The following is a 15,128-nucleotide window of genomic DNA, read 5'->3' as shown; positions in this document are numbered from 1 at the left end:
CTCGCCCCCCGCCCTCCGCCGCCGCCGCTGCCGCCGCGCCAGGTCCGCGCGCGCGGCGCGGGCGGGGGGACCCGCGCATGCGCGCGCGACGGGCGGGGCGGGGCGGGGTGCGCGTGCGCGCGGGGCCCGGAGCGTCGGCGCCGCCGCTCTGAGCGCGGGGCGTGCGCGGAGCCAGAGCGGCCGCGGCGGGCGCGGGGCCGCCGCCCCCTCCCTCCCTCCTTCCCTCTCTCACACGCACACCCACACCCGCTACACGGCCATGGCAGCGGGCGCCGGGCCCCCCGCGGCCGCCCCCGGACACGGCTGGAGGAGGAGGAGGACGGCGCGCAAGCCGCAGCGGCCCGTGGGATAAGGCCCCGCCGCCCGCCCGCCCCCGCCGCGCCGCGTCCCCTCCCCCCCTCCCCACCATCCCCACAACGCCGCCGCCGCCGCCTCGTCGCGGAGCCGCCGCTGAGGGGCCGCCGCGCGTCCCCCGCCTCGCTCCCTCTCGCCCGGGGGGGGCTCTCGGGGCCGCTCCCGGGCTGGATGAATGTGGGAGAAGATGGAGACCAAGACGATCGTCTACGACCTGGACACCTCTGGGGGGCTCATGGAGGTGAGGTCCGGGGCGCGGCGCGGCGGGGCTGGGCCGGGGAGGCCGCGGGGCTGCAAGATGGCGAGGGACCCCCCCCGGAGCCCCCGTGGCCTTACAAGGAAGTGCGGAGGGACGGAGGCGGCCCCCGGAGAGGCCCTGCCGGACACGGGGCAGGCTCGGCCGGGACTCTGTGTGTTCCCCGGCGGGCCCGGGACTGCTGTCTCCGCACTGGGCACGGGGAGAAGGGCGCTGGACCGGGGTCGGTGCAGCCCCTCAGAGCCCGCTCTGTTGTGTGTGCATGTGCAGCAAATCCAGGCCCTCCTGGCTCCCCCCAAGAGCGAAGATGGGGAGAAGAAGAGCAGGAGGCCCGAGAAGGAGCCCAGGCGAAGTGGCAGGGCCACTAACCACGATAGCTGCGATAGCTGCAAGGAAGGAGGGGATCTGCTGTGCTGCGATCACTGCCCCGCCGCTTTCCACCTCCAGTGCTGGTAAGGCTCGGCGCTGTCTCCCTCCGGGTCTGCCCGGAGCACCTTCCCTCCCAGCCGCTCCCGCTTCCCGTTAGGTCTCGGGGAGGGGGGGACGCGGGGCCGGGCAGAGCAGGCAGGAACAAAAAAGGAGGTGCAAACCCCACTTGGGTCCATCCTCCCCCCCAGGCTAATTCCCAGCGGCCGAGGTGAAACCTCCCCCTCCCTCACTGCTTTCTATGGGGCCGGGGGGGATCCGTCCCTCTCCTTTCTTTTTGTGCTGAGCAGCGGGCGAGAGGCCTGGAGGAGGAGCGAGGCCGCTGCCTGCGCGGCCTGGCTGCCTTGGTGCTGCCCCTGCCTGGCCTTCCACCCCCCTGCCAGCGGGTAACTTCCTTTCTTCACCCCTTTCCAGGGGTGCCTGGCCTGGGGGGGGACCCTCCGGAGGGCCCTGGCTGGAGAGGGAGAGGCGGTGGTGGCGTCTCTGCACCAGGCCTGACGTTCCCAGCGCTTCCGTGCTGCTGCAGCTGCTGGGAATAATGGAGGTTGCTGTCTCTGTGTCTCCCTGCCTCACTGTTTACAATATGGCGACCTTCCTTTAAATTATATTTTTATTCTCAGCGCCATTTTGGCTGCATATATGACTCCCAAACCCTCGCAGCGCTCCCCACAGTATCTCGAATGTGAAAAATACCTTCCCTGTGGAAATCCAGGCCTCCAGACTTTAGCACTGGCCGGGTTTATTCCTTTCCCTCCTTTTTTTCCCGTCCCTCCTGACTCTTCCGACCTGCCTGTCTCATCCATGGGGGTGTCCGCCGTGAGCTGGGGGGGCTGTCGGGTGCTCTTGCTGGGAGTTGTGTGGCTTTGTTGATGAAGGCAGAGCTTTCTGCATGCAAATCCGGGTGCCGGGGTGGGAGCCGAGGCGCGTGTGGAGGCGGTGGCAGAGCTCGAGGCGGTGGAGGCTGCAACGGGAATGTCTCTTGCTGCCTTTCCCTCGCAGCTTCCCGAGCTCTTGGCACAAAGCGACCCGCCAAAGGCGGCCTCAACTTTCTGCCCCATAGTTTCTCCCTCCCTGCACCCGAAGCCTGGGCGCATCCGAGGCCTCTTTGCCGAAATCCCCCCCCTTTCAACAGTTGACACAGGCGGGCAGTTTGTGTTAAATTAGCGCAGCCAGAGTGGATAATGGAGTGGAGGAGGGAGCAGGGCAAGTCAAACAGCTGGAGCTCGGGCGTACAGAGTATTCTTCCTTAGGGGAGATTTTTTAACCACATTCCTTTCTCTCTTTCATGCTTTGGAGCTTTGTTTGCCACCCTGTTACAGCTGTCTCCTCTGCTTTTTTTTTTTTTTTATTATTATTCTGTTGGGTTTTTCTTTCTTTCTGATCTCGATTTTTGCTCGATGGTTATTCTGCGTTTCTGTGCTAATTGCAGGTCTGTGAACACTTATTAAACTGGTTGCTGATACCAGGAAAGCTGAGTGTGTGGTCACAGTTGTGTAGGGAGTGTCCCGTTAGCAGCGCGTAGCCAGGCGAACCCGACAATGCTGTAGTGTGCAGCCATGACATCATCCCTCCTACCCTGAGGAAGTGCTACTGGTGGTAGTGCAGGTCCTCTAATATTTACTAGGAGGATACTAATTATCATTGTTTTTTGCCCAGTGTTTTTGATGAGCTTTAATTTAAGGGTGGTTTTATTCTTCTGCCGGGCATGGTTGACACATCCCAAGCCTTCTCTTAGTGAGGCTGGAGTGATGGCTAAAACTTCACTTTGGAGGTAGAAGAGCTGTGACTAAGGCTGTAGAGTGACTCTGAGTCCTGGTTAAACCTGACCATAAGTGAGACCACTTTGTGCATGGCTGAATTTCATGGCTTAATTTGGTGAGTTTTGTGTAGTTAGCGAGTGGGAAACAATCATGTGAATCGGATACCTGTAAAGCTTTGGCTGTACCCGAGTTAGTTATGTTGTAATTATTTAAAAAAATGTATCTTTGGCTACCTAATCACTGTTCAGAAGAGAAATGAAAGAGGCAATTCTGTTCGTTGTCTTTCCTGGGGGGTGTCTCAGGCAGTCCTTTCGACAGTAGCCCAGACCCTGCTGTGGGAGGTGGCACAGTGTGGAAAGGCTTCACTTAAAGGCCTCCAGCTTGACCTTGGTTCTACCTCCTTCCCTCTGGACCTCTGTCCAACCCTCAGCCATGGCCTTCAGGTGACCCAGGTAGTCTCAAAGGGATGCTCTGGTTTTGTTTTTGTGTTTTCTTCTCTTTACCTCCTACATCTTGCTTAAAGTAAACTTCCGTTCTGGATATAAACTCGGGCATAAAGGCAACACTTGCCATTTCCTTTCTGCCTCCTTTTTTTAGTTAAAGAATAGCAGCTGTAATGCAAGGCTTCATTTTAAGTCGTTTGAATAGCAGTGCTGGAGCACACTAACTGATTTGTGTTGACAGCTTACCTGTTCTTTAAATGTTTATTGTAAACTTTAGTATCAGGTTGCATTGATTATCAGTATAGCATAAAAGAAAACAAAAAAGCAGCTCTTAATTGGCCTAGGATTGGTAATCAGTTGATTAAAGCTGTATAGGAGAGGCCATATTATAAAAGAAAAGGGGTAACAGGGGTGTGATTGGCCCAGCTCAGTGGCCCAGGAGGTAGTTTTGCTCCTTCCTGCATAGAGAAGGTTCTTCTATGTCATGTTGTTTAAACCTGTAGCAAGTAAGTTGACTTTGTTAGGTGAGTGCGTGGCCCTCAAACTTCAGCAGTTTGCCTTAACTTCAGTTTAGCACCTAAACCTGTTGTCTTCTGTGGAAAACAGAAGGCACTTGGCCAAAACTCCCAAAACTTTCCGAGTCTGGTAGTATTACACAGCTCTGATGGTAAATAACAAGTTTTGTTGATACACTGTGGAAGGACTGCTCTCCTGAATTAATGTAGGTGGAAGTGACTTCCCAATTCATCTGTTGGGGTGTCAGCTCTTCCCACAACTCTGTTTTGTAATCAGTAGTTCAGGATAAAGCTGCTACAGGTACTGTGAGAGTCCATGGGTTAGGAGGGTTCCCACCCTGGCTGCAGATAAACTGACCTGGTGGGAGGGATACGGGAAAGTGTAAAATCCCTTCCAGATACTTAGTTTCAACATACTTGGATTATTATCATAGTCAGATGACTCTCTTCAGGTTTGAATTTACAGAGAGAGGTTTTTTGGGTTCTTAATAGTTGTTGGAAACAGAACGTGGCATCTTTGGCTCTGGAGTCGACGTTTGGTTCTGCTGTTTGCCCATAATCTGCTGCTTTGGGTAATGGCTTAATGTGTATTTCCATCCTGATGTTCTGCCTTAGCCCAGGCCCCTGGGGATGGTGCACGCTCCTTCTTTACATGATTGAAAACGAATTTTCCAGTAGTACTTCTATTCTTTCCCATTTATATCCTCCTCCTGGCTATGTGATTGTTAGAATTCCCTGTGTTTTCTTGAGCTTGTAGTAAACTTGATTCACATTGAAGCGGGTTTGCAAAGTGACTGATGTTGCAAATTCATTACGGCTTCACTGAAGGATTAGAAAGATCCCCGGGAGAGGAAAAGTTTAGTTAACAAGTTGGGGGAGGGGAGTGACAACAGGAGGGAGAACCAACACAGAACAGTTTTGTGTTTGGTGTTTTTTTTTTTTCTTTTCTTTCTTTTTATTTTTTTGAAAGTCTCCCTGCCCGGGTTTCTGGTTGGAGGAGCCCAAAAGCGCCAACCTCTCTGAATGCTGCGGTTCAAGTCCCTCTTGTAAATCTCAACGCCGCTGGCTGTGCAGCTCTGCTGGCTTGGCAGAGTGACCTCAGTCGCCTAAAGCTGACCAGTTATGTAAACAGACAGTACCAATTTTGTGGCACTGCCCAGCAAAAAGGTTCCTCGTAGCTGCTGGGTTCACCCCACGGCTGAGCTGGGAGAGGCCGCGTCCGTACCAGGGCCTGCTGCCTCCGTCAAACCTTCTGCAACACCTCCTCGTGTTTATGTTTCCAGTGTTTGGCTCATTTCCCCTCTGATTTGGCAGTCTTCACCGAAGTGCTGGTGTCGAAGAACAGGAGTAACAGAGCTGCAAAGAGCAGCAGAGGAAGCTAAACTGGAGTTTTGCATATTTTCTATGAGTCACATTGTTTTAGTGCTTCTAACAAAGAATGGAAAAAAGTTGTGTTTGGCTGGTAGGACATCTGATAACTCTTTCCCCACCTTGTTCATATTCTGCTTTATCTTTGGCATTTGGTCTGGCTTTGGTTTTTCACATGAATATTTGTTCTGTGTGAGGGGAGCAAAACAATGGCTTGTCTATTGTCTCAGCTAATCCTTCTCTTAATGGTCATCTTGGGCTGCCTCAGGGGGTTCAGGTGAATCTTAGAGTGATCTGAAGCATCTCTTGCTTCAAGGAGTAGCAGGATGTTTGTGAAGGTGCTGGAGAGGTGAACTTCATGCTTAATGGTGACTAGGAGCGGGCTTTCAGTACATCAAATTACGTAACAGCTTCAGAAAAGCTTGTAGTTTAAGTGCAGAAAGTTTTTATTATGAGGCTTTCTGTTTGTTTGGGGTTTTTTTACAGTAAATGACTGGCAAAACCCTACTTTAGTGTTTATATAATTGCATTTTGAAGGTCAGAGTAAGCTGTTCTGTTCCCAGTAGTCATTTAAATGTATCTATCTTAACCGATACTTTGTTAAAACAATGTTGGTTTAAGTATGTGCTTAAAAAAAAAAAAAAAACCACCAACTTTTTGTTTTTATGTATTTCTGGTCTGATATTTTGGTAGCAGTGGGGCCAGAGTAGGATCCTGAGGCAGAAGGAAGCGATTGCACAGAGGGTCACTACGCGTGCGCCTGCAGATGTGGTAACATGATCAGTCTTGGCAGCTCTGCTCTGCAAAGTCGTGCCAATGAGATTTTTCACTCTCCTTATTTTGTCCTAAATCTCCTGATGCAAAGGCAGATAAGGTCAGCCCAAATCTTATGGACTTGAGCTGAGGGCACCAGAAAACCATTCACGGTAATAATTTGATGAACTGGTGATTTTGGGGATTTGCAAGCCACCATTCTCACCTGTGTGTGTGGATGTTGCTTGCGTTGCTTGCTTTGCAGTGTGGGCAGGAGTTGGGTGTTCGGACTGAGCCGTGGATCCCTGCTGCCACTCCCAACATCAGTGTGGAGTGGTAGAAGCCATGCATTGGGACTCTAAAGCCGAGGATTCAGAGTTGAGGAGGATGATGTTTAGCTGCTTCATTTAAGCTTTGCCTTCAGACATGGCTGCTGCCTGGGCTGGTGTTACGTCAAACACCTGCATTGATCTGGAGCTGTTTTAAAGGGCACAGTACAACACTGAATAAGGAAAGTTTTCCATTGTTTTGTCCCTTGGCTTGGGAAAGTGCCAATTTTATGTTGACCAGGACTTGTGGAACTGAAAAGTCTTTTTTTTTTTTTTTTTTGTGCTGCTACGGGGTCCGCGTCTGAGTTGACTCCTCAGGATTAGGAGGATGCAGCAGCTTGCTTGAGGTAGGGTTCACTGCTTTGTTCCTGCTGCTCCAGAGCTGGTCTTTCCTGGTATGTCAGCCTGCAGGCATGACTCATGGGAGCCTTTCACAACACGGAAAGGTCTTCCCAGAGGAATTCCAGCTCCTCCAGGCATTTGCAAAGGAAATTCTTAATTGGATTAGATTCATAATACTAATCTGCTAATGACTGTTTGTTATGGAGATCTTGGAATTATCTTGTAAATATATTCACCTTCTTTTAGCTCGCCTTCTGTCTTTTTATCACATACAAGCTCAGTGTTGTTAAGATTGTACAGCCGCCAGCGGATCTGATAGTTGGGAATGGGAGGACTCCTGTGTTTATTACACGAGATCGTATAATGCTCATAATTATTCCCTCTTTCTCCATTTCTCAGTGTTGTTTTAGGTGGGGTAGTAAAAGGGAAGCAGAGATGATTGGCGCACCTGACATCCGGCTGTACTTCTCTTACCGCGGGTGTGAAGGACATCCCGGGTGGGGAGTGCCCCTGTACAGTTGTCAGTGACAGAACTGCGTATTTGTAGCAAGGATTGGGCCTAAACATGCATTTCCCCCCTAAAACAGACCTTTTTGGGTTGTAGGTGCTGTTGTTGTGGTGTGGGGAGCACCTGCAGGAGGGCAGGGCTCCTGCGTGTCTTTATGTAGGACAGACTGAGTCAATTCGAGATTTCGTTGTAGTGTTGATGCTGAAATAGTTTTTCAACACCAACATCAGTGCTTCCGTTTATTGACCCACACCAGTGGATGTTAAAGTGTTTTTGTTGCTAGACTGACTCACTGATATGTGTCAGGTTCTCGAGTTTTTCCTGTGCTCTGGAGCCCTTAATACTTGAGTCAGTAGCAAATAGCAGGAATCTACTGTGAAGAAAGGGAACATTTACTTCCAGAGTAGGAAAGAGGTGCATCTCCCTAAAAGCAAGTGTGACAGTCTGATTATTTAGGGAGTGCTGTCTGTTGGAATATAAATCATGTGAGAAGGATGTACCCATTTTGGTGTTTTTTTTTTTAAACCAGTCAGGAAGTAAGCTTGGACTTGTGAAAATGCAAATGTATGTGGGATATAACATGGCTTTGTTACAAGCGAGTGTAGGCAAAAATGTCTTGCCACGTCAGGTTACTGGCTAAACTTGTGATTTTTGTGACACAGATTGTCAGAGTTGGCTTTTCCTTCTTATAGTAATCGATCTATGCTGTGTCCAACTCCATTGCTTGCTAGATGTCTGCCCAGCTTCCTCAAAGGAATGCTGCAGTATCCAGTAACTCTGTAAGCTGAGTAAAAATAGTGTTGTAGCTTCCCTTTAATAAAGGGGTTGACAGATACCGGTTGTAATGCACTCACATACCTTTTTAGGGTATGGAGTAAATGCTAGAGCCAAAAATGAAGGAAAAAAAATGTGTATAAATCATTGTTCCTGTTGATGTATCAGATCTTGAGCACAAAAGGCAAAGAGCATCTCGGCCAGCTGGGGGGAATCGAGCGCCTGAACCCAACTCTAACCCATTTCTGCTGACGTGTGCTCTGCACGAGTCACTTGAAGCAAACTAGATGGAGCTGGAGATTACCGACTTTGAACCCTGCAGAAAGCAGTGGCCTGAGGATACAATTTAGCAAGCTGAAAACCCCATGCTGAATTTCTGGCAAGCGCTAGTGATTGGTGTGAAACACCTGCCTGTATAGCCTCTGACTTTGGGCACGGCATCATGTGAACTTCCCAGTGATCTCCGTCTAGAATAGCAACAGAAGCAAGATATGAAGGTGATCTGGAAAAGGCAGAAAAGAATGTATACCCTGCTCTAAGGCTTTTTTTTTTTGGTGGATATTTCTGTCTCTGCTCTTTTTTCTCTCTTCCCCAGTGTTCTTGGGAAAGCCTAGTCCACATGTAGATGTCAGAATTACACTTCACTTGTGCCTGTGTGAAGACAAATTCATGCTTTTGCTTTTATGGGTCTGTCCTTCATCCTCTTCTAATGTGCTGCTTTCCTTTTTTCCACCTTATTGCTTCTGTCCTTTCACCCCTGTCTCCTTTGAACACATTCAGCATGGCTGGGGCTGAATGTGTTCACTTCTCAGAAACCTCTCAGACCCGTGTTTTGATTATTTTTTTCCCACCAGAGATGTCTCTTCATTTACTGTTCTTTAAAGACAAAATTGGATGAAGTGATTCTCAACAGGGCTGTGTTGTTCCTCAGCCTTCTTTCTTTTCCCTGATGCTGCCCTATGTGTCATCCTGCTTTGAGAAGATGACTTCTAATCTGTTAAGAAGATGGTGCTGTAAAGATCTGAACACTTAATAATGAACCTGGACATTGAATTCAGGCTATTGTTACTATTGTCTGCAGCACAGGCATGAGTGATGCCTCGGAAAGAAACAGGAGTCAGAATGTGCAGAATGTCTGAATTTCTGTGTCTGACCCACATTTTTCGAAGTCAACAATTCTTCCTATAGACTTCCATGATTTCTGCTTATAGATACAAAGCTGGATGGTTCCCCAAGCAGATATGTCTCAAATATCAAACTAATTAAAAAATAATAATCAAAATCCCTTCACTGCAGTACAGGTGGTATTATACACTTTTTTAACGAATATTTATTTTTTTATATGTGTATTTGTTTTTATATATATGTGGAAATTTAATACCTTAAAAAACAATATTTCCTTTAATTTTTTGTCAGCTGTTAGTGAGGGTAATAACTAACGGGTTGTCTAGGGAATGGTCAGGTTCTTTCTATAAATAGAAGTAACTAATTACATCAGGTGATCACATGTTTACATGCAGCTTATCCAGTTTATTGGACTCTCCTGCTTGTCAGGTTGGAGGCAAAAAAGTTCTACTTCATGCCTTTGGAGGAAACTTTTCTGATTCCCCATGAACCTCAGGATTGTCTGCGCATGAGGGCACAGGGAGGAGGCGGGACCCCAGTGAAGGTAGGAAGGGAGCTGAGGTAAGGTAGATAACACCTGCTTCCGTGAGGTTGTACTTTCTCTTCCCAGGATGAGAGTAGCAGGAGGGATTTGATGAAGGATACAAGTAAATAAGTCCACTGGCTTCGAAATTTACAGAATACTCCCAAAATTCATGACATGCTTGTGAAATGGTACCTGGTTCTTAGGAGCATGGTAGTACTGCTGCCAGGGGCTGGAACTGCTGGCCAAGCCCTTGCAGTGTTGAACACTGGCTGGTATGGAAGGCATAAATAAGCAAACAGTGAATGAAATTTTGGTGTCTGGAATAGCCAGCAATGCTGTTTCTTAAACTTTTAAGAGCTCGAGTCTTCCTCCACTCTTTTAGCATCATGTAGATGGATTATGTTAGTGTACCTTTATTTTTTCCTTGCATGCATCTTGTTTCTCTCTGTCTGCCCATATAATGGTGTTTTAATCCTGCTTCTGTTCTCTGTCTGTTGCTGAACCCTTATTTCCAGCTCTGGCCATGCTGTTGGAAAGATGCATGCTAAGCAGATGCAATGTTCCAGATGATGGGATAGTTGGTGACCTGTGAAACAGTCATTTCTGTTCCCTTCCTTGCATAGTGGCAGCCAAAATAATCATGTTCCGACCTGTTTGGTGGTGTCCAGGTCTCCTTGCTGGATGTTACTAATTTAGAACTTTTTATATGCATGCTCAAGTTCACTTCAGTGTAAACAAAGTTGTGCTGGCTGCTGTCAAGCTTTTTTCACTGGTTCCTTCAGGACTTGTTGCACCACAGGTAGAAGTATAGTGGCTGATGCTCTGTGTTTAATGTGAATTGCACTGCTGGCTTCAAATAGGTATAACTTAGAAAATGTGTGAGCCTAATTGAGACCAGAAAGTTCCTGAAACTCTGTTACTTTTAATGTGATCGGGTCATGCTTAGAGGTCTGTAAAGACCAAAATTATGCCAGGTTTATCTGAAGTTTGGTCTCATTATTGTTGCTTGAGAAATCTTTGGCTTCTTCAGGAAGATTGTTCCTTGTACAGCTGAGTGTCATAGTTTATCTATGTTAACGAGCAGAACTTGGAGACTTCGCTGAATAATTTGCACTAAGGAATAATCCTGACACTAGTGGAAGAGAGGAGAGATCTGACAGTGTTCCTATTAACCATGTTTGAGGTAATTGAAGTCTGACTTTTGTCTTCAGAAAAGAGTAAGCTCTGCATTGATCGAAGAGTACAGGAGGAAGGTGAGGGAGTTGCAGTGGGGAGGAACTCAAGGGGAGCTGCAGCTGTTGGCTTGTTTGGTGTGGTTTTGTTCTGTATAAGTTGGAGGCTCGTGGTGCTGGGTTCCAGGTGTCCTCCTCCAGCCGGGTTTTGGAGCAGCTGTGAGCAGAAACGTGTAACTTGGGCGCAGTAGAAATGTTCCAAAGAGCTGAATTTGTAAATGATGCAACTTTCCCTGTTTCTCAATGGGGCTCTTGTAATGCACTGACAGCGAGGTTGGTTTCCTGGTTTGTTTTAGCTGCCATTGAGGCCCTGCTGTAGGAAGCCAGGGAGCCTTGTTCTTTATGAAGCTGGTAGAACAGCTGTAGCTCTATCCATCATAGGGATAAATAGGAGTCCGATAGAAGAGCTGAAAGCCTTCTTCCTTTAACTGGCAAACATAACCAGCATCCTTCATTATCAGCCTGTCATTGAGTCTTGGTAAGTTAATGAAAAGTTTTCTGAGAAGGAAAAATGTGTTTGCCTGCATATTTTCATAGGGTCACTATTTTCCCCACACACAGAAAAAAATATTTAAGTCCGATTGTTGAAAACAACTGACATGAAAGAGAAGTTATTGAAGAAAGCTTCACCAGACACTGGTTTGTTTTCTTGCCACCATTTATCCCAGCTGGTAGCTGGCTGTATCCTGGTGGGTCCAGAGCGTGCTTTCCGTAGTGTCAGCGTGCCTTTGACGCAAGATGGCCTGGAATGCTGTGTGTAAATAACCTCAGGTCTGCTTATAACTGGTTCCTTTGAGAGCTGCGGCCCAGTTTGTATTGGAGAAGGTGCCATTCCTTGGAGCATTTGTTTACCTATTTATTGAGGTCAGCAAAGTGAGGAGTAATTATGGGATTTAGACTAACAACAGGCATCTGATGTATGAGAGCTCCAGAGTGTGAAATTGAAAAGCTAAGTGGCTTCATGCTATCATTTGCTTGATAAAAACTCCTAATATACTCTTGAAGATTTTTTTATTTCATCATAGGCATTTAAATTTTATTTAAGGGAGGATTTGCATAGCGTCCTGACGATGGCAGAGCAATGCTTGACAACCCATCTGATATGAATTTCAGAAGATACTAAACTTATTTAGAAAAAGCCATGAGACTGGTATTATGGCAAGTGACTCCGTGTCATTGTAGTGGTTTTGGCTAGGCAGTGATAAACATCTCCTTTAGTTTTCAGAGGCTTTGTATGAGTTGATCTTCCAGGTGTTTTTAAGTCAGCGTGTGTTTTTCAGGGCTGTCTTTGTCTTAAATCCAGAAACATGTTCTGCTGAGCAGATTTGATTTGGGTCACATCAAACCTTTCAGATAAAACAGCCCTGGGCACCAGTATTGCCTGTGATGACAGAAGGGGGAACTTTCTGAAATGAAGGTTTAGCGAAATTGTACTGAAAAGCACAACTGACTGGTGTGTAGTTGAAAGGAGATGAAGATAAAGTTGGTGCTGTACAATTCCAGGTCCTGTTGGCAGCAAACACTGATGGCTGGAGCTGTGCATGCTAATGAACCTATGAAAGATAGAGAGAAAAGGGCCATGGTGCTCCTGCCAAAGTGCTAATTCTTACCTTGCTTATGAAGATCAAGTATCTTTTTCAGATTTAAAACTCAGTTTCTTTTATGCTTACAGTAAAAGGTTGAAGAATGTGGTCATACCTAGTCAATTAAAACAGCATTCTTTAGCGCTTCCCTGGCTTTCTGCTGAGACCCAGGCAATGCTCTGTGCTTGCTGCGAGGCCAGCAGTGCAGGAGCAGCCTTCATCAGTCTTTGTTAGCAAGGCGAGCTGCCTTGATGAACAGTTCATTAACCAGGAGAGGCAGAATCAGTCTTTTAATACACTTGCCATAGCAGCTAGGCCCTGACAGCGAGCAGAAAGCCTCAGGAGGCTTGTCTGAGCTCTAAAACCTTGCTGCTGGTCTGAAACAAATCTTTCCCCTCCTTCCACAGGCCTTTGGGTAGCAGCGTTCATTAAAATGCTTCTTTAATAGTACCGCGTACGTAGGATTTCATGGTTGTGGAACAGATAGTTCAAACACAACAAATGGGACAATAACATCCACATTTGAGAAGAAACCTGTTCTGACTCTTCCAGGCATCTCTCAAGGTTCACCGTGGTATTAATTGTTTCATTGTAAAATGCGTAAGATTGAGGTAACAGTTAAAACAAATAACCGGAGGCATCTGGCAGCGCGTGGATCCCTGGCACGCCGCACACGGCGGGATGGGGCAGACGTGTTCCCAGCAGTTCAGGCACGCTCGTCAGGAGCTTCAGAGGGTAAAAATTCGCTAGGAACGAATCAAAGTCTGTGGTTTTTCTTCCCCTCGGGTGCTGGGAGGGGAGAGGGGAATGGGCCAGATGAATCCGTACTTGGCTCTAGCTGCAGATCTAAGAGCTCGATTTCTAGCAGGAGTAAAACCTGAGCTATTGCAGGATCCACCTTAGGACTCAGCATGGATTTATGCTGCAGCAAGCACACGGGGATCATTTGTTACTCTCCTCCTTCTACCCCCCTTCCCTGCTTCTGTCAGCAAAAGATTAGTTTGGGGCAGGGGGGAGTTACAGCTTCAGCCAAGCATTTGAGGCTCTGTGTGAAGCAGCCAGTAGTGCAGGCTTTGGTGCTCTCATCTAGAGCCTGATCCCTTGTTCATCCAAGTCCTCCAGGAAATGAGAAACATAAGCTGCAGGTATGTTAGTGCATATATGCAGAGCACTGCGCTTCTGGAGCGCCTGGAACACGGAGGCCTCTGAAACCCTGCACTCCTCCTCAAAATGGCTGCCAGATGTGTTGGCTCTACTGAATTCCCTGGAGCCTGACACCAGAAATGCTGAGGTTATTACCAGCTTGGTTCTTGCAGTGTTCTTCCTTCAGTCTTCCAGGCGCGGTGTTGCAAGAGCGAGCGTGACCCCGGATGGCTGCAGTACCTGCGGAGGCTGTCGCTGGCAGGCTGGCGAGCTCGGGGCAAGGCTCGCCGGGACTCTGTTTAAACAAAGGAAGCGTGTTTGTTTTTACAGTTCGGGCTTGGGAGCCTGGACTGGGATCCTGTGCCATTTCCCTGTGCTAGGAGCAAGATTCTCGAGGAAGACAGTCTCTCCCTTTGCTGCAAAGCACAGCTCTTCCTGGCCGACAAATACACATCTTATCCTCTCTGGTTTGTCGGGGATGGAGACTTGGGAAGGCTGAACTCAGATTTGGTTTGATACCTGTCTGTAGGTGCAATAAACTCCTGAACTACAGTCTGGCTGTCCAGTGTGGCTCCTTGGGCCAATCTTGTAAGCCCCTTGCTGGTGTGGCTGCACTACTGCTCGATCCCCTTGTGACCCTGTCAGTCCCAGTGGATCCCTTGTAACCCATTTCCCAGTCAGTGGGAAATGGAGCTTCCAGATCTTGCAGTAGTGCATCTATCTGAGTGTTCAGCACAAGAGAGCAGACTTGCTATGCAGCTACCTCTAGCAAAAGAAGGCAAAACTTTTAAAAGTATTATCTTAAGCCACAATGCGTGGTAACTGACTGTTTTTCTGCCAGCAGGTACACTTTCCCTGCCACAGTCAGCAGTTTGTTCAAATAACAAATCTTAATGATAGAGGTGTTGGAAAGTACTTGAGTTAGTAGTAGGATCTGTAAGGAAAGTGTATCGTCTAACATATGCTGCTCTGCCTTTTACTGAGGAAAAATGTTTCTCAAAATAGTCCTCCTTACTCCTTCGCCTAATTTGCTTTGGTTTATTTCTAGCATCAAAAAGAGAATGTCACTTCACTGTGATACAGCTTTTATAGTAAGTGCAGATCCATATGAGTAGGATGTATCCTGTGCTTCGTAGCCAAGGCAGGCTGTATATGGTGACACTTTTAAGACTATTTGGGTTGTCTTAAGATAGCAAGTGGTTTCCACCATTAACTGAGTGTGCCCAGGGATGGAGTGCATCGGAATCAGTGGGCAGACTTCATGGCAGCTTGTTCAGTTGGACTCACTGCAAATCCAAGGGATGGAAATGCCTGGATTTATGACTATGCTTCCTGCACAGGAATCTGTGCAGTCTTACATGGAGTAATCAAGTTATTTAAGGATGCGTGGTGTTGTGGGGGGAGGTATGTGTGTTGAACACTAGTGAATCTTCCATTTATCTTTGCTGTTCAATTCTAAGAGTGTTCTGAAACCGTGGAGCTGAAATGGGTGTCATGGAAGAATGGCTTCTTGGAGGCGTCTGGCTAAGTGGATGTATGGGCGAGCAAATCCAGGGAGCTTCACCATAAATAAAAGGAAGTGCCTGGGAGCGGAACCTGCAGAGCTGCCCTGACTGGGGCTGTGTGTACGTGAGAAGAGTTCCAGAAATAACAGTAAATAACAGTAAAGCCTTGCTTTGTGCTTCTCTTGT

At 47.7% G+C, this 15,128-nt stretch overlaps 1 protein-coding gene across 1 annotated transcript in view; it reads left to right on the top strand.

Annotated features, from left to right (window-relative positions):
- Positions 1–164: 164 nt before the first annotated feature.
- The window catches only part of PHF12 (PHD finger protein 12), a 32,342-nt gene continuing 17,378 nt past the window's right edge, over positions 165–15,128 (top strand). Inside the window, exons 1-2 of the mRNA XM_027726757.2 lie at positions 165–595; positions 881–1,062. Coding sequence (XP_027582558.1) covers positions 530–595; positions 881–1,062 — 248 coding nt within the window. The 5' untranslated portion in view covers positions 165–529. The remainder of the gene's footprint in view (positions 596–880; positions 1,063–15,128) is intronic.

Source organism: Pipra filicauda, unplaced genomic scaffold (assembly GCF_003945595.2).
Source record: "Pipra filicauda isolate LSUMZ 115617 unplaced genomic scaffold, ASM394559v2 scaffold71_size5581439_pilon, whole genome shotgun sequence".
NCBI classification, from domain to species: domain Eukaryota; kingdom Metazoa; phylum Chordata; class Aves; order Passeriformes; family Pipridae; genus Pipra; species Pipra filicauda.
The sequence above is the reverse complement of the archived record's forward strand: the minus strand, read 5'-3'. Positions and strand labels throughout refer to the sequence as shown.